Raw genomic sequence first — 25,229 nt, forward strand, 5'->3', positions numbered from 1 at the left:
GTAGGGAAATTAGGAAGGAGCCTTTCATACAAAGAAATCTGGAATTCTCTGTTTCAAAAGCTGAGGATGCTGGGTTAATTGAAATTTTCAAGATGAAATGAATAGATTTATTTTGGGCAAGGATTTTAAGAGGTATGGAGCAAGTACAGGTAAATAGAGATCAACCTACCTACTTTGACCAAGCTTTTGGTCACCTGACCTAATATTCCCTTATGTGGCGCGATCGCTATCATGCTTTGTTTTATAAAGCTCCTGTGAAGCATCTTGGAACATTTCATCACATTTGAGGTGCAACAGGATATTGTTATTTATAATTTAATGATCTGGCTCAAGGGACTGAATGCCCTTCTCCTGTTCCTATATTTCACCTCAGAAGAACTCTTTATAGTATCAGTGTAATTATCTGAATTAGGGAGCAGTTACATGCTAAAGTCCTGTGACTGAGGAACGTGGAATTTTGACCACCAAACTTTACACACAAAAGGATCAAAACAAGACGCATCTTCAGGTCACTGTGGGTTGAATTTAAAACATTGAATTGAATGGCCAGTAACTAACTCATTGCAACATCCAGTCCCCATTTTTAAACTGTCAACATAATCTTGCGACAATCTAGAGCCCTTGCTGCAGTACTCCTAGATGCAGTTCTTGGAGGTGTGGAGCAGAGAGTCTCTCCAACAATGAGGCCTTACCTTTTGTAGCAGGGCACCTATGACAGCTGGGCCATTGCACTGGATGAAATTCTCCTGATTTATGGTATGATTTCGGGTTAAGTTCTTAACCAGTAGCAAGAATGCAGCTACGCTATTCCTCTCCAATTTGCTCTCTATAAAAAGATCACAAGACAGTTAGGATGAAGAAGATTCATTTGATCTCATCTTTAAGATATGCCAACTGTTATTTTCCCATCATAATCTTTCCGAGTTCACACTTAATTGCACAAAGCTCTATTCACTAGGAGACTATACTTGTGAATTTGAATGCAGGGACCCATAGGTCTGGTAGGATTTTCTGGCTATTTATGGATGCAAAATCCTTTGGAAGGACTTGGCCCTTGTGCCTGACAGGTGCTTGCTATGGGTGAAACTCTGTGCCAGAAAACTCAAGAGCCATGATGGGGGATTGAACCACAACTTTTTGAATGGAACTGGGACAATCTGACACTCATTAAGATCTATATACTATATATATCAGGCATTCCCTGCTCAACAATGGCAACTTGCATTTATATAGCACTTTTAACATAACAACAAATCTCAAGGCAATCAGATAAAAAATTGACAGCAGGTCAAAAGGGGTGATAAGGTAGGTTTTAAGGAGCACCATATAGGAGGAGAGATGGAGAAATTGTCAGCTTAGTACTGAGAAGGCTGCAGGCATGGCCAACAAAAGTGGGATGAAGGAAGTGGGGAGCTCAGAAGAGGGTAGAGTTGGAAGAATGCAGAGTTCTTGGATGTTTGAATAAGTTAGAGATATGGAGGCACAAGGTCATACTTTTTTAAAAAAAATTACACTCCTTTGCTTTCCAATGTTTTTGCTTCCTCCCCTCCTCTCTGAGGATGCAGACTCATGCGGGAATATGATCGTGGAGCTAGTCCAGTTAGGATATGATCACCGTGCCACTTCTCATGTCCAGGCTTAGAGGGTGCGAGATTACACAGCTATTTTGCTGTCCTCACCTGATATCCAAATACATCCACTTCCCAGTAGGCGGGGGCGTACGAGCAAGAGGCTGGGGGCGAGGGGTCTTCAAGCAGGGATGACATTTTCTGCTTCTGGGGATTGTGGTGGGAGTCGGGGGGTGCCTCCCAGCACAGGGCACAGGGCTGCCAATCAGGAGGGACCCACCCCCTCTGAACCAGCAGTCAGGCCTCCAGGGTGTGGGGCAACCCCTCACTAGGCTGAGAAATGGCCCTTCAGTAGCCATTAATTGGCCACAAGGGTTTCAATGGGTCTATGGGCAGGCCAGCCAACCAACACCTAACCCATTGCTGGAGGCAGCAAGCGACAGGCACAGCGCCACTCCACCATCCCCAACAACCCACCGAATTTTACACTCCCTATCTGCCAGCCTGTGTCTGAGGGTGGGGGTGGGGGGGCATAAAATTCTAGCCAAAGGTTTACCTGAAGATTTTCCGAGTGGCAGGAGCATCCCTTGGATGTTCTGTGAAGATGTCAGTTCTGGTCCTACCAGGTCAGTCGTCTCTTGATTGTCCTCTGAATCGTCATTTTTGGATGCCACTTGTTCCAGCAGTGGTAGAAGGATGCCCATCCCCCCCATACAGTTGATCACATCCTGAAAGACAAATAATAGTTTATGACTATAGGAATAAAATGCCTCCAATGTCACCCAGAGTCAGTTAATGAGTAAAGTTTGTGATGTGCAAAATGGCAATGGGCCTGACAGACTTCAGCAAATCACTCCCCAGAACCAACTACTGGTCAAATCCTGCAGCTGCTTTGTTACAAGTAACTGCTTACATACTATCCCAGCACTAATTGTCTATAACAGGACTAACTGTCCTAGAACGTAAGAGGAATGATTTACCCACACCCACCGTGTGTGTAAGAGGGCTGTACACCCAGTACTGACTTACAGTTGTGATGCCAACTCAAATTTCCTCTCCCTTGGGTAAGCAACTCTTTTATTTTCTTTGGCAGTCTGACTAGAATCATGGGCCAGGGTTTTGTTGAGGTAGCAGCGACCCCGTTGAATTGCCAGAAATTTGGGGGTTATCCCGCTTTGGCCATTTCTGGGAGACCCGACTGTATTTTACATCCATCAAGCAACTAAAGATCTTCCATCAGGGCTCCTATCTTTTTAAGAGATGCGATCCTGCCTCTAAAAGCTTCAGGCCAATCAGAGGGCCCTCAATAAAAGGTAAGTAAGGGCTGATAATCAATCAGGTAACTCCCGGCGGGGGAATATGTTTCTGCAGGAGTGGCCATTGCTGCTGTGGGGGCTGCAGGGTGCTAGATTAGGAGGCCCCCTCACCCTACGCCAGGGTTCACCAGGCAGTCTCCCCGTGTGGTGGAGGGACACCTGCGCTGGTAAAATCCCATGCTGGTGGGGAGGTGAAGGGCAAGCTGCACCCCCCTCACCCTTTCTCCCACCTGCTCCTGTGGTCCCAATAAATCCCAGCCATGGAATGGACATTCTGTGTTTATTGGTTTTTTCTGCTACTCACCTTAATATCCCAGTTGACTGTATTGTGCCCAGTTAACCTCCCATCATACAAGTGGTTTGTGGATAGGTCCAAGCAAATTTGATTTTTGCAGGCCTAAAAAAAGAGGAATTAAACCATAAAAATAGATTCATGTTCTTAGAACTAACATGAGTGTCTTAAAGGCACAGTTCGCATGGTCAATACACTAACAGGAAGTATGCCATTAACTGCCTCCGGAAAACATCTACGTCCATTCTGCAATCCACGCACCCCCCTCCCCCCAAATCCCCCACTAATCAGTTTCCCTATCATGGGGCTATCCTCTCCCCTCCATGCCACAGCTCTGCAGGTGATTGGAACTTGTGGCACCTTCGCCAAGTGATATTCTTCAAGCACGAGCCTTTTCCTGATTTGTGAGATTCAGTGGTATGCTTGGTTTCTTAGTTGAGCCATCAAGGAACTTAAACCTTCCTGAATTTGTTTCAACCTTAATTTTAAAAACTTCCTGAATATACTCACCTTGGGGCTGTAATGAAGGAGCAGCTTGCCGCTCAGATCTGACAGCTCACTATCAGGCTTAAATGGCAACAGGTTGTTAGGACCTAAAGAACAAAACACAATCAGAAACAAAGTGAGTCACCACACTGCTCTTTGATTTTGTGTTTTCTATCAATTTATGAGTTTGAATCATTAAGGCAGCAATCTCAATTCCAGCAAAGGACCTTTTACTTTGGATCAGGTTACTGTTTATCCCCATGTTCCAGAGTGACAATGAAAGAAAAACGTAGAAAGAGAGAAAAACAAAGTACGAAAAGAGGGACAGAGATGAGAGAGATAAAGAACAGTGTAAGGGAGATGAGGAGGAAGACAGTGCAAGAAGGAAGACAAGTGCGACAACATAGCACAGGAGGAAGACAATGTAAGAAATATGTTGGGGCAGAGTCGGTGACAGGGAGCTAGAGAGGTGAGATGGGGAAAGTGAGTGAGTTAAACAAAGTGAAAGAATAAGAGGCAGAAAGATACAAATACAGAAAAGGAGCCAGAACAAGAACGAGAGGGAGACAGAGTGAAAAAGACAGGGCAAACAAAAAAGAATCAAAGTAGGAAAGAACAAACCTACATTTATCAGCACTGTTCACTTCCTCAAATATCTCAAATTGCTTTAGGATTGTAGTCACTATTGCTTCATTGGAAAATGTGACAGCAATTTGGGAACAACCAAGTCCCACAAACTGCACTGAGATAAACAAACAGTTTTTTGGTGGCACTGGCTGAGTGAACAATGTTGACCAGGACACTGGGAGAAACTCTCCTCTTCTTCAAATGGTGTCATACAATCTTTATTATCCACCTGAGAGGGCAGACAGACAAACAGGCAGATCTATCAGTGCAGTATTGCCTCAGTAATGCGTTGAAGGGTCAGCCTAGGCTATATGCTCAGTCTCTGGAGTGGGGCTTGAACTTGCAACGTCTGGATAGAGGAGCGAGTTCTGCCAGTGAGCCAAGGCTGATATTCAGAAGAGGCAAAGAGAGACAGACGAACAGACTGCAACATCAGGAGAGCTTGTAACAGACTGAAGGACACAGTGTGTTGAAAGGGGTGGCAGGAAAGGGCGTAGACATTAAGAGATGCGTGCATTGTACATTTACTGGAGCTGATAACTGAGACACCAGAATAATGCAGTACCAGACAGAATTGAAACATTTGCTTTTACCCAGTACATACAGTACATGTAGTAACTGACGCTGAGACACACAAGGCCTAAACAGTACCTGGTGGAATTGAATTGTTTGTTTTCCTTGGTATGCACTATATGTGTACAGGAGCTGACACTGAGACACACACGAGCCGCACTGAATCAAATGGGAGAGAAATACACCCTTTCACCTGCTGTGCATTGTATATGTACAGGTGCTGGCACTGACAAACACTCAGGCCATACGCACCACATAGAAATGAACAAACTTCTGTGCACTGCCTCTCATGCTGTGGCTGATCGATAAAACACAGTATAAAAAAAACTCACCTGCATTAAAAAATGCTTTGACATGCACTGGCTGCAGGGCCTCATGGAACACAAAGACGGATCCCATCTGTCCTTCCAGGGAGGTTGGTGTGCCCCACTCTGTATCCTGAGTGCCAGCCATGATCGTATTCACAATGGCTTGAGACGAGGTGGAGCCTCTCATAGGAGATGCAAAGCTGGCTGGGAAGGACTGAGAACGGTTGAGAGGGGTGTGCGAGGTGAAGGAGAGATCGGGAGACTGGGTGGGAGAGGTAATAACTGTTGTGGTTGTCCTGTGACCAGCTGAGCCAATGCAGCAGTATGTGAAAGGCTGGAGAGGAGAAGGGATAAAAAATTTTTTTTAACGAATCTGTTCAACACATTAATATATTAAAGATAAAGGGAAATAAACAGAAAATTCTGGAAATACTCAGTGGTCTCAGTATTGGGAGGAAATAAGACAGGTTGATATTCAGTCAAAGTCTATACATCAGGTTATTTTCTTTAATGCACACTGAGAAAAGGTGGCGAAGACTTAAAGCCCTGGCAGAGTGCAAGATGCCATCAAGATTGAAACAATCTTGTGAGAACTTTGGAACAGGAGTAGGCATTCAGTTCCTCAAGCCGCATCTGCATCTCAACCTATTTACATACCATTTTCTCCATAATCCCGATAGCCTTGCCCTATAAAAATCTATCTCGGTGTTGAAAATTTTAATTGAACCAGTATTCTGCCTCTTTGTTGGGGAGGTGGGCTGGGGGGAACAATCCAGATTTCCAGCAAGGAAGGTATGTGTATGCATCATACCGGAGTTGGAGTATGAGACTGAGGTGTGCAAATCACAGAACTGCAGTACAGGGCTCGGTGAACCAGTCAGGAGGAAGTTGGTGACACCAAGCTTGCATTTTAAATACCTGAATATTGTAGAGGAAGTGAAGATAGAGGAAAGTGAGGCCACTCCAGTATTATGGCTGGATAGTGCCTGCATTGGCTGAGCAGTAGCACACTTGCGTCTGAGTCAGAGGTTTGTGGGTTCAAGTCCCAATTCATATGATTTAAGCATATAGTCTCATAATGAGTTGCATTGTCAGAGGTGCCATCTTTCACATAACATGTTAACCTGAAGCCTAGATCAATGGGGTGAGTGCCATCATCTGTGCCACACAGAATTTAGTTGTGTCTTTTGTTTTGGGGAATAAAAGAAAATTCTTACAGGGTTAAGTTGCAGTCAGGCCTCACCTCATTTAGTGAAGGAAACCGTAGCTGCGCCGTCTTCCTCAGAGAACCGTCTGCGTAGACATTTACCACATTCTGCCCGAAAGGTCGGCGTCCTGCGATGTGAATAATGTCAATGCAGTGCTGCAAGCAAGAGGTGGGAAGACAGAGAAATAATGTTGGTGAGTGGAGTTACCCTTCCACTAGAATAAAGCAGACGATCCCATCTGTGTTCTCGCTCTCTCTGTCCTTAATTTCACCTGGGGTGGGGTGGGGGGGGGGGAGAGAGACAGAGGTAAGGGTCCCGGGGTAGGTGGTGGGGGGTGCGGGTGAGACTGCAGGGCCTAGGATGGGGAAGGATTCGGTGCAGTGGCCATGTGGGAGGGTGAAGAGGCTCACGCTGATGAGTGTGCGTGGTAGAGCGAGAGAGAGAGAGCGCGCAAGAGAGAGACAGGGAGAGAGAGCACGTGCGCGCGAAAGAGAGTGCGCGAGAGAGGGAGAGAGAATGCGCGAGAGAGTACGCGAGAGAGAGTGTGCGAGAGAGAGCGCACAAGAGAGAGAGCGCACGAGACAGAGAGAGCGCACGAGAGAGAGAGCGCACGAGAGAGTGCACGAAAGATTGCCAAAAAGAGTATGCGGGAGAGAGAGAGAGAGAGTGAGGGAGTGTGTGTGTGCATGTGCGAGTGAGTGCGTGTATATGCGAGCATGAGAGTGCGTGTGAGATTGAGAGAGAGAGAGAGAAAAAAAGAGTACATGTGTGAGAGTCTGAGGGTCAGAGTGTGTCTCTCTGATTCACTCCCAGTCTCAGGATTCTCATTCACCCTCACCCCCCCACACACCTTCACATACCCACTGTGAGAGTGGCTGAGAGTGAGTGTGAGTGAGTGAGCACCCAGAGTCTGGGAGTGAGTCAAACACACACACTCTGACCCTCTCACACTCTAATGATTATCTTTATTAATTACTCTTAATTTAATTATCAATTTATTGCTTTGACATTGCTTTATTTTTTCTCAGCAGGTGGGGGTTTTTTTCTTCATATCTCAACTTTTTTTGAAATTCACGTTCAGAACCTTATCATGTGCAGGTTAAAAAGGCTTCAAAGATGGAGGACAAAATGAAGTAAGAATCGAGGGAAAGCACTGTAATGGAGATGGAAGTAAATGATTTTGTGGAGGAGCGAATATGCCACTTGCTTCATCCATTTACAGTCAGCAGACATGCTGATCTGAAAGATGTTCCCTGCAGGGGCACGGAAGGATCCTGTCACACAGAAACTTAACATAGACATAATCTTCTCAGTTGCAGGAAGAGCTGTGCCCGTCCTTCACGGTTCTGCGTGGCAGCTGAGCTACTTCACTACTGCTGCAGGAAGGAGTGATCAAGGAGGCAGGTTTCCTTAGACTTGCCCAGAGCTCTTTAAAGTGGGTTTGATGGGATCGTTGTTTTCACGAAAAAGTTGCCTGTAATTGTTAGTAATATAGCCTTACATTACCTAACAAGAATGTTGGCAGAAAAAGCAGAACAGAAAGGCATGTGCTTCCCCAGGGGCCTATAAATAAATAATCTGAGCCTCTGCTATTCAGGGCTTCCCCCTGCTGTCATCATGCTATCACACCCGTCCCCCCACCCCATCCCACACACTGTGATTATCCAGAATTTATCTCGCTTCCAGCTGAGTAGCCTCTGGGCTGCCTGTTCCTGAACCGGATTTGGAATCCAGTGAGTTACATTTTTTGGGCTGGCATTTTTGCTGGTTCTCTGCAATGAAGCCCAGGCCTCCCTGCCCGAAAGCTAAAACCTGCCCCATTGTTTGTCAGCCACACAGATGACAAAGGTCCCAGATTCAGGCCCAGGGCCTGCTCGATGATTACTCCAGTAGCAGTGCAGCTGCTATAATTGGTCTCTGTACTTCTGTGATTGGGAGGGAATTTTGGGCAGGGTTCCTGCTCCTGATCTCAATTTAGCCCCATCAATCACCCAGATGTACACATGTGTGGATGCTGGATGGGGACAAGTTGAGTACAGCTCCCGTGTTCTTATAATCAAAAAGCTGTGAACAATTATGGTCCAGAATTGGAGTTCAAATGAATAATGTCTTGTAGGAACATTAAACACATGTAAACTTTCCATCTTTACCTGATCTGGTCTACGTGTGACTCCAATCCTACACCAATGTGATTGACTTTTAACTGCCCTCTTAAGTGGCCTAATAAGATACTCACTCAGCTGCATCAAAACTGCTACTCGCTTTTCAAGATAAAGGCCCATCTTCCCAAGGAAACCAGGGGGTGATAAGATAACCTTCAATGAGATGACCTCAGCATAGACAGAGATCACAAAGAGCAACATACCCAGAGTGAGTCACTAAAGGAAAATTCTGGAAGAGCCACAGTCATATATTCTTTCTTTGTGCAAACCGCAACAACCAGCATCCCATCCGATGTGAAGAAGGCCTCAAACCCAGTCCCACTTGCTGTAAAGAAACTGCAGAAAAGGGAGATAAAGAGAAAAGTAAAACAGATTAATTAATGTTCTTTTCACTGCTTCTATACATTCCTACTTCTTCGTAAATTTCTGCACTGAGGTGTTGCTTTGGGCTACATTAGAGTGCTTTCGGTGGGGTTTGGTGAGAGAGGGGCTTTTAAGGGTTAATTTCTATCTAAAGTCTAACCTTTCTTTAATTTAGCAACTAGATAAAAGTTGCTCTTTGGGTTTGGAGAAGGTGAGTTTTAGTCCAGCTTTAAAACAGGGGTTATATAGACCCTGCTTGCAGCTGCAGCTAGTTAATTAATTAACTGGCTTAAGCAGGTTTTCAGAAGCTAGATTCAGACAGAGCAAGCCATCTGCAGTACTGCTTTGGGCTGCATTTGAGTGCTTAAGTTGGAGTTTGGTGAGAGAGGGAGTTCAGTGAAGAGGGAAGGAGGGGTCCTTTCATTTTCTACCTTTTCTCAGTAAGAAGATCGGTGGACTTGATAAGTAGGACCTGGTGAGTATTTCTTCTGTCCTTAATACTCTCTAAACTAGAGGAAGTAAAAATAAAGGGAGTAAAGGGTAAGTCATGGCAGGGCAGCTCAGCAAAATGAAATGCTCCTCTTGTGCAATGTGGGAATTCAGGGACACTTCCAGTGTCCAGGGTGACCATGTGGGCAGGAAGTGTCTCCAGCTGCAGTTACTTGAAATCCGTGTTTCGAGAAGGGATCTGTGCCTGGAGTCACTGAGAAGCATCCGCAAAGATGAGATCTTCGTGGATAGATTTTGGAACAGTCCCGGAAGACTGGAGGGTGGCAATTGTAACCCCACTATTTAAAAAGGAGGGAGAGGGAAAACAGCGAATTACAGACCAGTTAGCTGAACATCAGTAGTAGGGAAAACGCTAGAGTCTACTATAAAGGATGTAACAGCAGGACACTTAGTAAATATCAACAGGATTAGACAAAATCAACATGGACTTATGAAAGGAAAATAATGCTTCACAAACCTACTGGAGTTTTTCTGAGGACATAACTAGCAGAATAAATAGGGGAGAACCAGTGGATGTGGTGTATTTGGAGTTTCAGAAAGCTTTTGATAAAGTACCACATAAGAGGTTAGTGTGTAAAATTAAAGCACATGAGATTGGGGGTAATACATTGGCCTGGATTAAAAATTGGTTAGCAGACAGGAAACAGAGTGCGGAGTCATCCCAGATTTGCACTAAGTGTGATAGCAGGCTGGAAAAAGGGCACTTTACCTGCTGGCCACAATGGCGGCTTTTCACGCTGTATCGTCCCAATCCTGCCTCATTAATCACGCATTCCTGGGAAACATACCGTTTCGATGGTGGGCGGGCTCTTATTTGCCCACCATGCCATCCTCAACACTTCATCACACCGGGTGCCATATTTAAAGTGTAGCCTCACACTCACCTCTCATTGCTTCGGGCCCAGGACTGCTACAAAGAAGAAATGGCCCCGAAAGGCAAGAAGACTGCAGCCCCACCAGTTAAGTGATATGTCCCTCGAGTGCCTTTTGGATGCTAAGGAGGCCTGCCACGGTGTCCACTACCCCCGCTCTGGCCGCAATATTACCACTCTGGCTGGTTAGGCGATGGCAGTGGTGATCAGTGCCAATGCTGTACAGAAGAGGTTAGCCATCCAATGCAGATAGAGGAAGAATGATCTCATCTGTGCCACCAGGGTATGGCAACCATCTCATCACTCTAAACTCTCACACTCAAGCCCATCACACATTCACTGATATCTCACTCAATGCCAGCTCAAGGGACATCACAACTCTCTCTCTCTCTCTCTCTCTCTCACACACCCTCACATCTCCATCTGGCCTTATCTCCTCTGGAGACTGCCTCCTCAGCCCTCACCATCTTGAGGTCACTTGCACAGATCAACTTGTGCCCCCACACACACCCTAGGATATCCCTCATCCCCAGTACAGCCCTCACCCTGCAGCCTCTTCCCTAGCCTGAGGCCACTTCTCCCACTTCCCCAAGCAAGCCCTAGCCCTGCGGCTATGAAAAGCCACCCCAGCCTTATGGCTGATCTGGTAGGTAGAGACCTGCCTGTGAGGCCCCCCTAAAAGTGATGTGGTGCTGTCTGTGAAGCCTGGCGCTGATGACTGTGAATGCGGCCCGAAGCAAAGTAGGCAAACAATCCTCGAAGTCTCAAGCGAAGTGCAGCTCGCCAGGTGCACGTCGCTTATATACAGTTTGTAGCTGGTGGAGTGCCACATGGATGAGTGCTGGGGCTTCAACTATTTATAATCTAAATTAATGACGCGGATGAAGGGACTGAGTGTATTGTATTCAAATTTGCTGATGATACAAAGATAGGCAGGAATACAAGTTGTAAGCAGGATACAAGGAGTCTGCAAAAGGGATATAAAAAGGTTAAATGAGTGGAAGAAAAATTGGTAGATGGAGTATAATGTGGGAAAATGCAAGGTTGTCCACTTTGGCAGCAAGGTTAGGAAGGCAGAATATTATTTATATAGAGAGAGGCTGCAAAATACTGCAGTACAGAGGGACCTGGGTGCCCTTGTACATGTATCACAAATTGTTAGCATGCAGCTACAGCTAGTAATTAGGAAGCCAAATGGAATTTTGGCATTTATTGCAAGGTGGAGTATAGAAATAGGAAAGTCTTGCTACATTTGTACAAGGCACTGGTGAGACCGCACCGACAGTATTGTGCACACAGTTTTGGTCCCCTTGTTTAAGGGGGGATATACTTGCATTGGAAGCAGTTCAGAGAAGGTTCACTAGGCTGATTCCTGGGATGAAGACATTGTCTTCTGAGGAAAGGTTGAGCCTATGCTCATTGGAGTTTAGAAGAATAGGAGGCAACCTTATTGAAGCGTATAAGATTTTAAACTTCCTTGTCAGTACAAGTTGTCAATTTTTAAAAATTCATTTATGGGATGTCACTAGCTAGGCCAGCATTTATTGCCCATCGTCCTTGTTCAAAGGGCATTTAAGAGTCAACCACGTTGCCGGAGTCACAAGTCTCCCTAAAGGAGATAGGATTTTCCAACAATCGGCAATGGTTTCATGGTCATCATCAGATCAAATTTTTATTGAATTCAAATTTCATCATCTGCCATGGAACCCGGGTCCCCAGAGCATTACCCTGGGTCTCTGGAAACTAGCCAATATCACTGTGCCACCACCTCTTACCTGTACAGTGGGGGATGCTTGACCATTCCTACTTGTACAGACAGATGTTACTTAATTATTACTTCGATAGGTGAATAATACCCTTCAGTTTTATGTGCACAGGTGCCTTGTATTTCACAATTCCTACCTGTACAGTTGTTTTCGTTTCGGTCTCTTGCTGAATAAGCAATTATCTTCCCGCTCCTCATTCAAACAGAGCCACGTGTGGAAAGCAAAACCATTACCCGGCCACTTCTGAATGATAGGAACCATTATTCCAGCCATACTGGGAGTCAGATCAAAATACTGCAGCACGCTTTCAGACCCATCCTTCCTCGCCATAGCTGATAAGGCCCGAATGACACGGGCGGAGTATGGGTGTGCTTTGCCATCATCGGTCCGAAGTAGTTTTATTAGCTGACAAAGTTCTCCAGGTTGTATGGAGAGGCTACCCAGTACCTCTAGCAAGTCAATAAGGTTCTCACCACACTTCCTGTCAAGCTGGGAAAAGCAGCCCAATGATGCCAGTGTGGAGCTGAGCATCCCGGCCTTCACGGAGGTCATGCAAGTCCGCAGGGTAGCACCACACACTTTCTTCAGCCAGTCGGAGACAAAGATCTGTAGATTGCGAGATTCTAGGTCGGGAATCCACTGCACCAGGATCAACAATGGCTGCTCATTATTGATTGTGATGAGGGAAGTCATGTTCTCATCTTCAATAGCCTGCAGATGTAAGGGTATCATTATGAGATGCATTGACTGGAGTCTGTCATCATTATTTGTACTGCACTGTGAGACTCTCAGAGGTAATTTGATGGTCTTTTTCAGGAATGAAGTCATAATGCTGCACTGCTAATTTAATTCTGTGCCCGACCCGTTCATGACTAGCGGAGAGGATGAACATTGGGCCCAGTGTGGTTAGAAAACCACTCAGTTGTAATATTTGTGCTATTAGAACATCCACTACTATCACCTCTTCAGGTCAATGATGGAGAAACAACAAATCACAAACTGGCCAGCTATACCCTTTTCCCGAAATCAAAATGGAAGCTGATCAGGAGTGGGAACCTCACAGTATTCCTCCCTCTCTCAATGCAGGGCATTAACATCAAATGTGGCACAACTGAGATCTGGTCTATATGGTGCAGTGTCTTAACCACCTAGGAGCCATGAACTTGGGTGGGTAGAATAAAGGAAAACCCAAAGGGATTTTTTAAATATATAAAAAGCAAGAGAATAACTAGGGAAAGAGTAGGGCCAATTAGGGACCATAGAGGTAATCTGTGTGTGGACCTGGAAGACGTGGGTACAGTCCTCAGTGAATACTTTGTGTCGGTCTTCACAATGGAAAAGGACAATGCAAGTATAGACATCAGCATGGAGGATTGTGAAATCTTAGAGGAAATTAACAAAGAAAGTGAGGAGGTACTAGCGGTTTTAAGTGGCCTTAAAAGTGGATAAATCCACAGGCCTGGATGAGATGTTCAGGCGGGCAAGGGAAGAGATATCAGGGGCCCTGGCAGTAATTTTCAAATCCTCACTGGCCAAAGGTGAGGTGCCAGAGGACTGGAGGACTGCTAACGTTGTCCCATTATTAAAAAAGGGAGGAAGGGATAGACCAGGAAATTACAGGCCAGTCAGTTTAACCTCGGTGGTGGGGAAGTTACTAGAAATAATTCTGAGGGACAGAATATAACTGCAGTTGGAGAGACACGGATTAATCAGGGATAATCAGCATGGATTTGTTAAGGGAAGGTTGTGTTTGGCAAATTTGATCGAATGTGGTCTGCATGGATTTTAACAAGGCTTTTGATAAGGTCCCTCATGGCAGACTGGTCAAGAAAGTAACAGCTCATGGGATCCAAGGCAAAGTGGCACGTTGGATCCAAAATTGGCTGAGAGGCAGGAAACAGAGGGTGACGTTTCTGTGACTGCATGTCTGTTTCCAGCGGGGTTCTGCAGGGCTCGGTTCTGGGGTCCTTGCTGTTTCTGGTGTACATAAATGATTTGGACTTAAATGTAGGGGGTGTGATCAAGAAGTTTGCGGATGACACCAAAATTGGTAGGGTGGTAAATAGTGAGGAGGATAGCCATAAATTGCAGGAGGATATCAATGGGTTGGTCAGGTGGGCAGAGCAGTAGCAAATGGAATTCAACCCGGGAAAGTGGAAAGGAAAGTGAGGTAATGCACTCAGGTGGGCTAACAAGGCAAGGGATTACACTATGGAACCAGGGACCCTGGAAAGTACTGAAGGTCAGCGGGACCTTGGTGTGCATATCCACAGATCGCTGAAGGTAGCAGGGCAGGTAAATAAATTGGTTAAGAAGGGATACTTGTATTCTATGCCTCAACTAATAAAGGCAAGAACAGGGAGATTATGCTGGAACTGTATAAAATGCTGGTTAGACCACAGCTGGAGTACTGTGTGCAGTTCTGGTCATCACATTGTGGGAATGATGTGATTGCACTGGAGAGAGTGCAGAGGAGATTTACCAGGATGCTGCCTGGGCTGGAGGGTCTGAGCTCTGAGGAAAGATTGGATAGGCTGGGGTTGTTTTCGTTGAAGCAGTGAAGGTTCAGAGGGGACCTGATAGAGGTGTACAGGATTATGACGGGCACAGATAGGGTGGTTTTTCCATTAGTTTTTTTTATTCATTCACAGGATGTGGGCTTTGCTGGCTGGGCCAGCATTGATTGCCCATTCCTAGTTGCCCTTGAGAAGGTGGTGGTGAGTTACCTTCTTGAACTGCTGCAGCCCATGTGGTGTAGGTACACCCACAGTGATGTTAGGAAGGGAGTTCCAGGATTTTGACCCAGCGACAGTGAAGGAACGGCGATATATTTCCAAGTCAGGATGGTGAGTTACTTAGAGGGGAATGTCCAGTGGTGGTGTTCCCATCTATTTGCAGCCCTTGTCCTTCTAGATGGTAGTGGTCGTGGGTTTGGAAGGTGCTGTCTAAGGAGCCTTGGTGATTTCGTGCAGTGCATCTTGTAGATGGTACACATTGCTGTTACTGTGCGTCAGTGGTGGAGGAAGTGAATGTTTGTGGATGTGGTGCCAATCAACCAGGCTGCTTTGCCCTGGATGGTGTCCAGCTTCTTGAGTGTTGTGGGAGCTGCACTCATCCAGGCAAGTGGGGAGTATTCCAACACACTCCTGACTTGTGCCTTGTAGCTGGTGGACAGGCTTTGGGGAGTCAGGTGAGTTACTCGTTGTACGATTCCTACCCTCTGACCTGCTCTTGTAGCCACAGTATTTATACGGCTAGTCCAGTTCAGTTTCTGGTCAATGGTAGCACCAAGGATGTTGATAGTGGGGGATTCAGTGATGGTAATGCCATTGAACATCAAAGGGCGATGGTTGGATTCCCTCTTGTTGGAGATGGTCATTACCTGACACTTGTGTGGCGCAAATGTTACTTGCCACTTGTCAGCCCAAGCCTGGATATTGTCCAGGTCTTGCTGCATTTGGACATGGGCTGCTTCAGTATCTCAGGAGTTGCGAATGGTGCTGAACATTGTGTAATCATCAGCAAACATCTCCACTTCTGCCCTTATGATGGATGAAAGGTCATTGATGAAGCAGCTGAAGAATGTTAGGCCGAAGACAGTACCCTGAGGAACTCCTACAGTGATGTCCTGGAGGTGAGATGACTGACCTCCAACAACCACAGCCATCTTCCTTTTTGCTAGTTATGACTGCAATCAGTGGAGAGTTTTCCTCCTGATTCCCACTGACTCCAGTTTTGCTAATGCCACACTCGGTCAAATGCTGCCTTGATGTCAAGGGCAGTCACTCTCACCTCACCTCGGGAGTTGAGCTCTTTTATCCATGTTTGAACCAAAGCTGTAATGAGGTCAGGTTAGTGCCCCTGGTGGAACCCAAACTGGGCATCAGTGAGTAGGTTATTGCTAAAGTTATTGCTAGTAGAGGGGTCAATAACCAGGGGACATAGCCTTCTACCTAGGAGGAGAGTTGGGAAGAAATGTTTTCACCCAGAGTGGGGTGGGAGTCTGGAACTCACTGCCTGAAAGGGTGGTTGTGTCAGAAACTCTTGTAGCATTTAAGAAGTATTTAGATATTCACTTGCGTTGCCATAGCCTCTAGGGCTATGGGCCAAGTTGTGGAAAATGGGATTAGTGTAGTCAGATCTTTGTTGACCGGTGCGGACATGATGGGCCGAATGGCCTCCTTCTATGCTGTAAATGTCTATGAGTCTAACTTACCATGTTCATGAGTTCCTGCAGGAGACGCTTTGTTGGCTCTCCCTGGCTTTTCAGCACTTCATATAGGTGTGAGTAACCAATCCGCTCCTTGAACACCTCCTGTGGGCAGAAAGTTTGATGCAGCCGATGAATGAATTTATTATAATTTGAGTAGCTGCAAACGTTGCAAAGGGCAAATCACTCTCTAGAAATGGGACCTTTTTTTCCTAAACTACCAACAAAATTTTGTATGATTAAAATGAATTACAACTCTGCAATTCTACCAACAGGTTATTAAATAAAAGATTATATAGTGCCTTCATGTTCTCAGATTGTCCCAAAATGCTGATGTACTTTTAAAATGTACTTACTATTGCTACATAGGAAAACATGGCAGCCAAACTCTGCACAAGAAGTTCCCACAAACAACAATGAGATAACCAACATATAAATATTGGTCAGGACACCAGCGAGAACACCCCAGATCTTCTTTGAATTAGTGCTGTGGGATCTTTTGCCTCTATCTGAGAGGACAAATGGGGCATCAGTTAAACATCTCATGAAAAAGTTCAACAATGGCCTCTTAAGCATTCCCCATTTCCTTTGCTCCATCACTGAAAGCCATGCCTTCTGTCATCTAAGCCCTAAGCTCTGGAATTCACTCCCTAAACCTCTTCACCTTTCTCCCTTCCTTTAAGACATTCTTGTCACCTCCAAAGGTGGAGAAATTCCTTGATACTGCACTAAAACGTCAGCCTATATTACATGCTCAAGTCTCTGCAAAGGAAAAAAGGCATTGGATAGTGAGATTGGTAAATAATAGCAAAGGACACCCCCTAATATTGTTCTGAGAGAAGTAGAAACTAGTTCAAATCAGGGATCAATCAAGATTGAGAGCTGTTTTTACATGTATCTTCCAAAGTAACATGGCAAAAAGCTCCCTCCGGAAGATAAGTGAAACTGCCCTGACTCATTATCTAAAGAAATGCTCAAGTTATTCATTGTACTCAATAGATTCTTATTTAGTAGATTGTTCATTTGGAACTGTAAAAACACCAAGTATTATAGCACTCAGTGGTCTTGATTTTGTCCTTTGAAGTTTGCATCTGAAGAGTGCATTTTGGGGGTTAAGTACAGATAATTGTAGCTCAATCACTGAAGCGGTGGGAGTGGGGTGAATTGAGGGATGAAGAGCCTCACACAAGAAGCACAATGAGATAACATATACTTAAGCATGATATAAAATATAGCCCATTAATTTATAAGCCCTGATTTAACCCTAGAATGTACCTTGTTGGAATGGGGCCAAAAATATGGCAGGATATAAGTCAAGTTGACTCGGGTTCACTCCTCTTCTCACCAGGAGAGTTAGATTAAAATCATGGTAATATACACTAATTCAGCCTGGAGACAATCCATAAATGATTCAAATTGCCACAGGTATGTCCGTAATAAATACATAAGTTATTCAACAACAATTTGCATTTATATAGTGCCTTTAACATAGTAAACATCCCAATGTGCTTCACAGGAGTGTATTATAATTGACAGCAAGATAAAGGAGGAAATATTAGAACAATCAAAAGTTTGGTCAAAGAGGAGTTTTTTTAAAAGCATCTTAAAGGAGGGGAAAAGGGCGGAGAGGTTTGAGGAGGGGATTCCAGAGCTCAGAGCCTAGATGGCTGAAGTCACAACTTCCAATGGTGGAGCAAAGGAAATGGCGGATGCTTAAGAGGCCAAAGTTAGAGACACACAGAGTTCTCAGACAGCTGTGGAGTTGGATTACCTGTCCCATACCTGTGTTATGTTCTCCCTCACCAACAGCATCAAGAAAACTGTAGTTATCAGGCAGGGTGTTATGTCTCCATCTATGATCAGACACAACAACACACCACTGGAAGCAGTCAGAAAATTCTGCTACCTTGGATCCGCGGTGACAGACAACTTGTCTCTTGACGAAGAGCTCAGTACACGCATTGGAAAGGCAGCCACCAACTTTGAACAATGAATAAAATGGGCATGGAGAAACAACAAACTGACCCGCAGGGCTATGATGCTTATCAATAAGGCCTCAGCACATTGCTGTATGGCAGCAAAATCTGGATAACCTACACCTACAAAGAAGAAAAGGCTCAACAACTTCCATGTCCAGTGTCTGTGACACATCCTTGGCATCACATGGAAAGACAAAGTCACCAATGAAGCAGCCCTTTCTAGGGAAAATATGTTGAGCATGCTACTGCTAATCAAGCAAAGAATGCTTCACTGGCTTGGGCATGTGCACAGGATGGAAGATGACCAAATCCCAAAGGATATGCTATACAGGGAGGTAGCCTGTAGCAAGAGACCAGTACGGCATCCAAAGCTTCAATTCAAGGATTGTCAAAAGAGACATGAAAGCCCTCAACATCAATCACAAGTGGGAATCTCTAGCTGACAACCAACGCAAATGGCAAAACCAGTTGTAGGCAGGAGTTCGCCATCACAACAACATGTGCATCAGAAGCTCCAAAGCAGACACCAGTTCTGCAAACAAGGTATTAGCAGAGATTATCCCGAATCACCGTCAAGGGACAACTTAATTCTTCAGCACTTGCAACAGGCTTTGACTTTCTAGATATGGCTTGTTCAGCCATCGAAAGGAGTGCAACAGATAATCTCATCTGGCCTCACCAAAGTTCTGAGGCTGCATTCCCATCATCTGTCGTAGATGGAATGATGTCAATTACGATGGCGGGGCTGGAGGAAGATACAAAGATCCAGAGGAGCAAGGATATAAAGAGTGGATTTTGTGGTCTTAAAGATGAGGGATTTTGGTACTGAAGAATGAGTCTTCTCTTTCTTGAAAACAGAAGAATGAAAGGGGATTCACAGAAGTGTTTGAAATCATGGCATTTTTGGAGAAATTGGATTCATGTAAACTTTTGTGCCATGAACATAATTTGAGCACAAAAGATTTACAAATTAAGGATAACACAAAGCAGGAAATGCAGGAGGATTCTATTTTTTTTACACAGAGGTGGTTAAGCATGTGAAACAAATGACTGGCATGGGTGGTGAAAAAAACCTTACTGGGGGTTTGAAAGGAGGAAATAGAGAGGTTCTTGTCAACAAATAGGATTCAGGGTTATTAGCAATGAACTGTAGGCATACCGTGGATAGTTATGGGAAATGAACTGGCAGTCCTCTGTTAATATGAAATCCTATTACAGTGAAGTGCATGCTTTAGCTTGTACGTGAAAGCAGCTATTACTAATTGTGGAAAGATTAGGGAATTATTCTTAAGTATATAAGAACTAGTGTACATCAGTGCAAGGGGTGGGGGGGAAAGGGGAGTCTGTGGCTTGGCTTGTGAATTGATCGGCTGTTAAAGAAAAGACTTGCTCCAGTTTTCGTCCTTTACCCCATGTATGAAAAGTGAGTTTAACATTCACCTCCAAAGCACTTTCCAGGTACAGCACAGTTAAATGCTGAATAAAAATTCCTCTACCAAATAAACGCCCCCAACCCCCTCGCGGTACTGCACCAGAATAGTATTATTTATATTTGCCACAACAACCATCCTTTGACCTCTCTAACAATACCCACCAGGAACTGGTTTGAGATTGCAAAGAATGCTTATCATGCTTATTGGCAAAGCTTAGAACAACATCAGTCTGCAAGCATAACCCCGAGCTTCTGGTGGGCTGCCACTTTAATGCTCCACCTTACTTTCGTGCCGATATCTCGCAGTGAACTAATGCGAGCTTAAGGAACAGCACCTCATTTTTTGATAGTCAATTTACAGCTTTCTAGAATCAAAGTTGAGTTTAAAAATTTCAGACCATAATCTATCTCTATTTTGTTTGATTTCTTGGCATGTTTCGGTCTCAACTCTTGTTTTTCTGGTTTTTGCTTTTGGGTGCAGCTGTTCATTATTCTACCATTCGTGCCTCCTCTAGACACATCTTTTGTTTCTTTACTAATACTATTATTACTGCCTTTGGCTCTGCCCCACCAACTCATTTAATCTCTCCTATCTTCCACCCAATCATGGACCTTCCCTTTTGCTCTAACCCTTTGACGTACTTAAAACCTACTACACATCTAACTTTTCCCAGTTCTGATGAAAAGTCATCGACCTGAAATGTTATCTCTGTTTCTTTCTCCACAGATGCTACAAGACCTGCTGAGCATTTCCAGCATTTTCTGTTTTTATCTGAGAACAGCAATCCCTGACACTGGCACTTCTGACAGACATACCTTGGCAGAAGGCGAGTTCTTCATTATTGCTGTTAGCACTCTGATAGCGTGCACTGTGATGGAGTCTGACTCTTTCTCGAATACCTGCAAAGGAGCCAGAGAATGGCAATGCCACTTTAATAAAACACAATGACCCTACAAGTAGGAACATTACGATATTGCGCTGCAACAATCCATCATAGGAACCTGGCTGGCTATGATGTGCACGTTTTCTTGATGACCAAATGGTAATAAAGATGAGGACCTGATCTGATTTTACTCCAGGAGGATTGCACTTGCATTTATCTATGACAAAAATACCAATGTGATTGACTTGTAACTGCCCTCTGAAGTGGCCTAATAAACCATTCAACTGTATCAAACTGCTACAAGGAACTGCAGCAGCTCAAGGAGATGCTCCACCACCACTATTTTTAAAAATTTTTCTTTCACAGGATGTGGGCATTGCTGGCTAGGCCAGCATTTGGTGCCCATCCCTAACTGCCATTGAGACGATGGTAATGAGCTGCCTTCTTGAACTGCTGCTATCCATGTAGTCTAGGTGAGCCCAGAGTGCTGTTGGGAAGGGAGCTCCAGGATTCTGACCCAGTGAGAGTGAAGGATTGGCGATATAATTTCAAGTCAAGGTTGTGTGTGGCTTCAAGGGGAATTTACAGGTGGTGGTGTTCCAATGCGTCTGCTGTCCTTATCCTTCTAGGTGGTAGAGGTCATGGGTTTGGATGGTTCTGTCGAAGCAGCCTTGGTATGTTGCTGCAGTGCATCTTCTACATGGTTCGCACTGCTGCCACTGTGCGTCGGCGGTGGAAGAGGTGAATGTTTAAAGGTGGTGGATGGGGTGCCAATTAAGCAGCTCGCTTTGTTCTGGATGAGCTCCTTGAATGTTGTTGGAGCTACACTAATCCAGCCAAGTGAAGTGTATTCCCTTACACTTGTAACTTGTGCCTTGTAGATTGTGGGCAGTCTTTGGGGAGTCAGGAAGTGAGTTACTCACCTTGGAAATCCCAGCTGCTGATCTGCTCTTGTAGCTACAGCATTTATATGGCTAGTCCAGTTCAGTTTCTAGTCAATGGTAGCCCTCAGAATATTGATAGTGGGGGATTGGGGGATTCAGTGATTGTAATGCCATTGAATGTCATGGGGAGACGATTAGATTCATTATTGTTGGAGATGGTCATTGCCTGGCACTTGTATGGTGAATATATTACTTGCCACTTATCAGACCAAGCATGAATGTTTTCCAGGTTTTGTTGCATATCTTGAGTATCTAAGGAGTCACAAAAGGTACTGAACATTGTGCAATCATCAGTGAACATCTCTACTTCTGACTTTAAATTGATGGGAAGTGTGATCAAGGCCAACTAAATATCAGCAATAAATACCAGCCTTGCCAGCAACACACATCTGGAGAATGAATAATAATTTAACAAAACAAGCCCTGGCCACTTATTTAACCATGATGGGTAAGAAATAAATTCGGCAACACTGCCACCTGTGCTTTTTCTAGTATGGGGTGATAAATTGGCTATCAGGAGGGGATGCCTGTCTATTTTTCTTCCCTTCCTTAGCTCAGGAAGTGGCAGATTGAAAAGCCCCACTGCCAATTTAGTTGAGAACAACCAATTCAGCACCTCGGACCTCTCTGGCTCACGAGGCTAAATAACACAATAAGCAGCGCAGATCATGTATTCTGATGTTTAGCTGAAATAAAACTGTAATCTATACACTCTAACATGCTTTTTTTCTGAAAAAAAAAGGTCCAGATCAGAGTTATATTACCAGGCAATGTTATGTACAGATAGACATTCTGCAGCTACAGCAGTTCAAGGAGGAAGCCCACCACCATCTTCTCAGGGAAACTAGGGAAGGCCACCAACAAATGTGGCCTTGCTAGTAATGTACCACATCCAAAGGATTAATATAAAAATAAGCTGGGAGAAAGAAGCGTACAAAGATTCCGTAAAGCTCTACTCTACGTGCACATGTAGATTTGCTTGGGATAGAATGAGGAATGTTGTGGCACACAGTAAAAAGGATTAGAGTGTGGGCATCACTGGCAAGGCTGGCATTTATCAAACAGCTTTCTCAAATCTGCAATTTTCTCCCAGACAAGATTGAGGAATGCACTTAAATTTTATTCAGTTTAATCGATAACTCTAACAGTCAAGAATTTCCTTATCTTTTTCCTTTGGTCATAGCCAGCAATGCCCAACTGGATCATTGCAGACACATGTTGCCGTGACGCTACATCACACGATATGTTCACCACGGACACAAGAATCAGGAAAATGTTTTAGTGGGATTTAAAACATGAACATCACACCACAACTTACATGCTCAAATCACGTTGTTCCCCTAGCTGCATGAGAGATCATCTTCCACCTCTGGACTGCAAAGATCATGCAATATGCAGACTTATACTGACCTCATAACACTTCCCCTCTCTCAACAAGCCATTACTTTCCAATGAAGCCCAATAGTTGGGAAAGCCCCTACTAGCACTCTCAAAAGAACATAGGAACAGGAGTAGAAATTCAGGTCCTTGAGTCTATTTTGCCATTCAATCTGATTGTAGCTGATCTGTACCTCAACTGTACCTACCTTTGCTCCATTACCCATAATACCCTTACCGAGTTAAAAATCTCAATTAACCCAGTATACCCGAATGCCTAGCTCCAATTTTAAGGTTGTGTCCTGTTGGATTTTGGATTCCCCCACCAGAGGAAATTATTTCTCTCTATCTACCCAATTTTTAATCCCTTTATCATTTTAAACACTTCAGTTAGTTCACTCCTCAAACTTATATGCTCAAGGGAATACAAGCCAATGAACCTGAACCTGTAATTTAACCCTTTCAGCTCTGGTGTCATTCTAGTGAAACTATGTTGCGCCCTCTCCTTCCTGAGGTGTGGTTTCCAAATCTGAACACACTATCCCAAATGGGGTCTAACGCCAAGGTTCTATGCAACAGAAGTATCCCCTTTTCACTTCTGTATTCCAGCCCGCTTGAAATTCCATTCATTTTTTAAAATTCCATTTTGTATCAGTTTGCTGGTATTAGTGCTATGCACCTAGACACTCAAATGCCTTTGTTTTCCATATTTCCTAAATTCCCACAATTAACAAAATATTCCAATTTGTTTTTCTTTGTTCAAAGTGGATGACCTTGCACTTCTCCACAGTGAACTCCATTTGCCAGTTTTGCCCACTCACTTAATCCATGTCCCGGCACATTTCTGCTCCTATCTCCACAGACCTTTCCAATGAATTAATGACCTCAAAGAATTCAATTAAATTGGCCAAACATGACCTACTCTTCACAAATCAATTCTGACTCTTTTTGATTAGCTCAAGCAGGCTGAGTGTAATAGTGTGTTGCTACAACACAGTACAGTATCATTAGAGTTTTATATATTTCAAGTCAATATGTGAAGTCTGTACATCAAGTATTTGCACCTTCTTGTTGTGGGGTGATGTCATTAACTTCACAATCATGAATTTCAATAAAGCGAGTAGAATAATGCTGATGATTTAGCAGACTTATCAAACACAGGACAAGAGACAGGATCAGCACCTCCAGCAACCAGGTGGTGTCAGCATGCTGCAACCCTCCTTACATATTTAACAGATGAAGCATTTGCTTTCAGATTTGTTTTGCTTTTTTTAAAAAAAAACTTCTTTTCCAGTAATCAGATTATAGAGGCGTCTAGCCTCCTTTTAGGGAGGGGTGAAGAGTGAAGGAGAAAAGGAAAAATAGTCATCGGGATGAGATTATAAAGGGGGATAGGGAGAAAAAGAGGGACAGGGGAAAGGGGGAGGCAGCAAAGGGAGAGAGGTGGGAAAAGGAGAGAGGGTAGAAAATCAATGAGAAAAGGTAAAGAGGAGCAGAGGACAAAAAAAAGAGGAATGGAGAGGAGAAAACAGAAAGGAGAGAATGAATGAGAGGAAGAGGGAGAGTGTAACAGAAACAAAAAAGAGAAATGGAAGAAAGCATGAGTGCAAGAAACCAAAATAGTAAAGAGAAGAAAAAGATGATAGATAGAAATAAAACAAAACGTTTAGGAGAGAGCAGGAAAACACAGGGAGCATAAGAGAACTAGAGAGTAAGGACAGAGACACAAATAGGGAAAGAACGCAAAAGACAAAGGCAAAACTAAAAGAGAAAGAGAATGAGAGAGACAGAGACAAATGGGAGGGGAGGAGAGTCAATCTCTCAGTTGCTGGTGACACCATGCTGACATCAAGCTTGGCCATTTTCTCTCAAGAGTGTTGGCATCTCCAGTAATACCTTGCTGAGATTGATTTCAGTCAGTAACTGAGTGGCAAGGTCACTCCCACCCTTGCCGTCATCCTTAGACCTACTGCTTACATAGAGCTGTCAAAGAGAGGGTGAAGGGTGGGTGGGTGAATGAGGGAGGAGTTGGAAAAGCGACAAAGAGGAAAAAAAACATGACATCAGAAACTAGACAAAGCTTGCAAAACACAACAGTGCAAACATCAGTTATCGTTAATGTTAACTCTCAGGCTAAAAAGAGCTGGGGGGAAATGTGGAGGGATGAGGTGTTTTGGTTCTAAGCACCCATCCATTTTACCTGGAAACATATTGACCTTGAGCCCTTGCAGGCGTTCCTTTGATATCCTGCTATAACTTAGGTGGGAGATAGATGTAAGGTCCCAGAAAAACGTGACAGGTGATCCCCACTTGTGCAAGTTTGATAATACCCACAAAGTTGGATCTGTATCC

General features: G+C 44.3%; 1 protein-coding gene across 4 annotated transcripts in view; it reads right to left on the bottom strand.

Moving 5' to 3' along the window:
* Nucleotides 1–25,229, bottom strand: part of nbeal2 (neurobeachin-like 2) — a 258,464-nt gene that overhangs the window by 123,583 nt on the left and 109,652 nt on the right. For 3 of the 4 annotated variants that reach the window (XM_078540855.1, XM_078540854.1, XM_078540856.1), the window contains exons 10-20: nucleotides 24,774–24,860; nucleotides 20,489–20,572; nucleotides 16,268–16,366; nucleotides 12,188–12,762; nucleotides 8,744–8,876; nucleotides 6,414–6,533; nucleotides 5,195–5,504; nucleotides 3,687–3,769; nucleotides 3,189–3,281; nucleotides 2,125–2,296; nucleotides 693–826 (exon numbers count right to left, since the gene is read on the bottom strand). In XM_078540855.1, the coding sequence (XP_078396981.1) occupies nucleotides 693–826; nucleotides 2,125–2,296; nucleotides 3,189–3,281; nucleotides 3,687–3,769; nucleotides 5,195–5,504; nucleotides 6,414–6,533; nucleotides 8,744–8,876; nucleotides 12,188–12,762; nucleotides 16,268–16,366; nucleotides 20,489–20,572; nucleotides 24,774–24,860 (1,890 nt within the window). The remainder of the gene's footprint in view (nucleotides 1–692; nucleotides 827–2,124; nucleotides 2,297–3,188; nucleotides 3,282–3,686; nucleotides 3,770–5,194; nucleotides 5,505–6,413; nucleotides 6,534–8,743; nucleotides 8,877–12,187; nucleotides 12,763–16,267; nucleotides 16,367–20,488; nucleotides 20,573–24,773; nucleotides 24,861–25,229) is intronic. The other variant, XM_078540857.1, reaches the window with a different exon arrangement.

This window comes from Cetorhinus maximus, chromosome 4 (assembly GCF_964194155.1).
Source record: "Cetorhinus maximus chromosome 4, sCetMax3.hap1.1, whole genome shotgun sequence".
Taxonomy (NCBI): domain Eukaryota; kingdom Metazoa; phylum Chordata; class Chondrichthyes; order Lamniformes; family Cetorhinidae; genus Cetorhinus; species Cetorhinus maximus.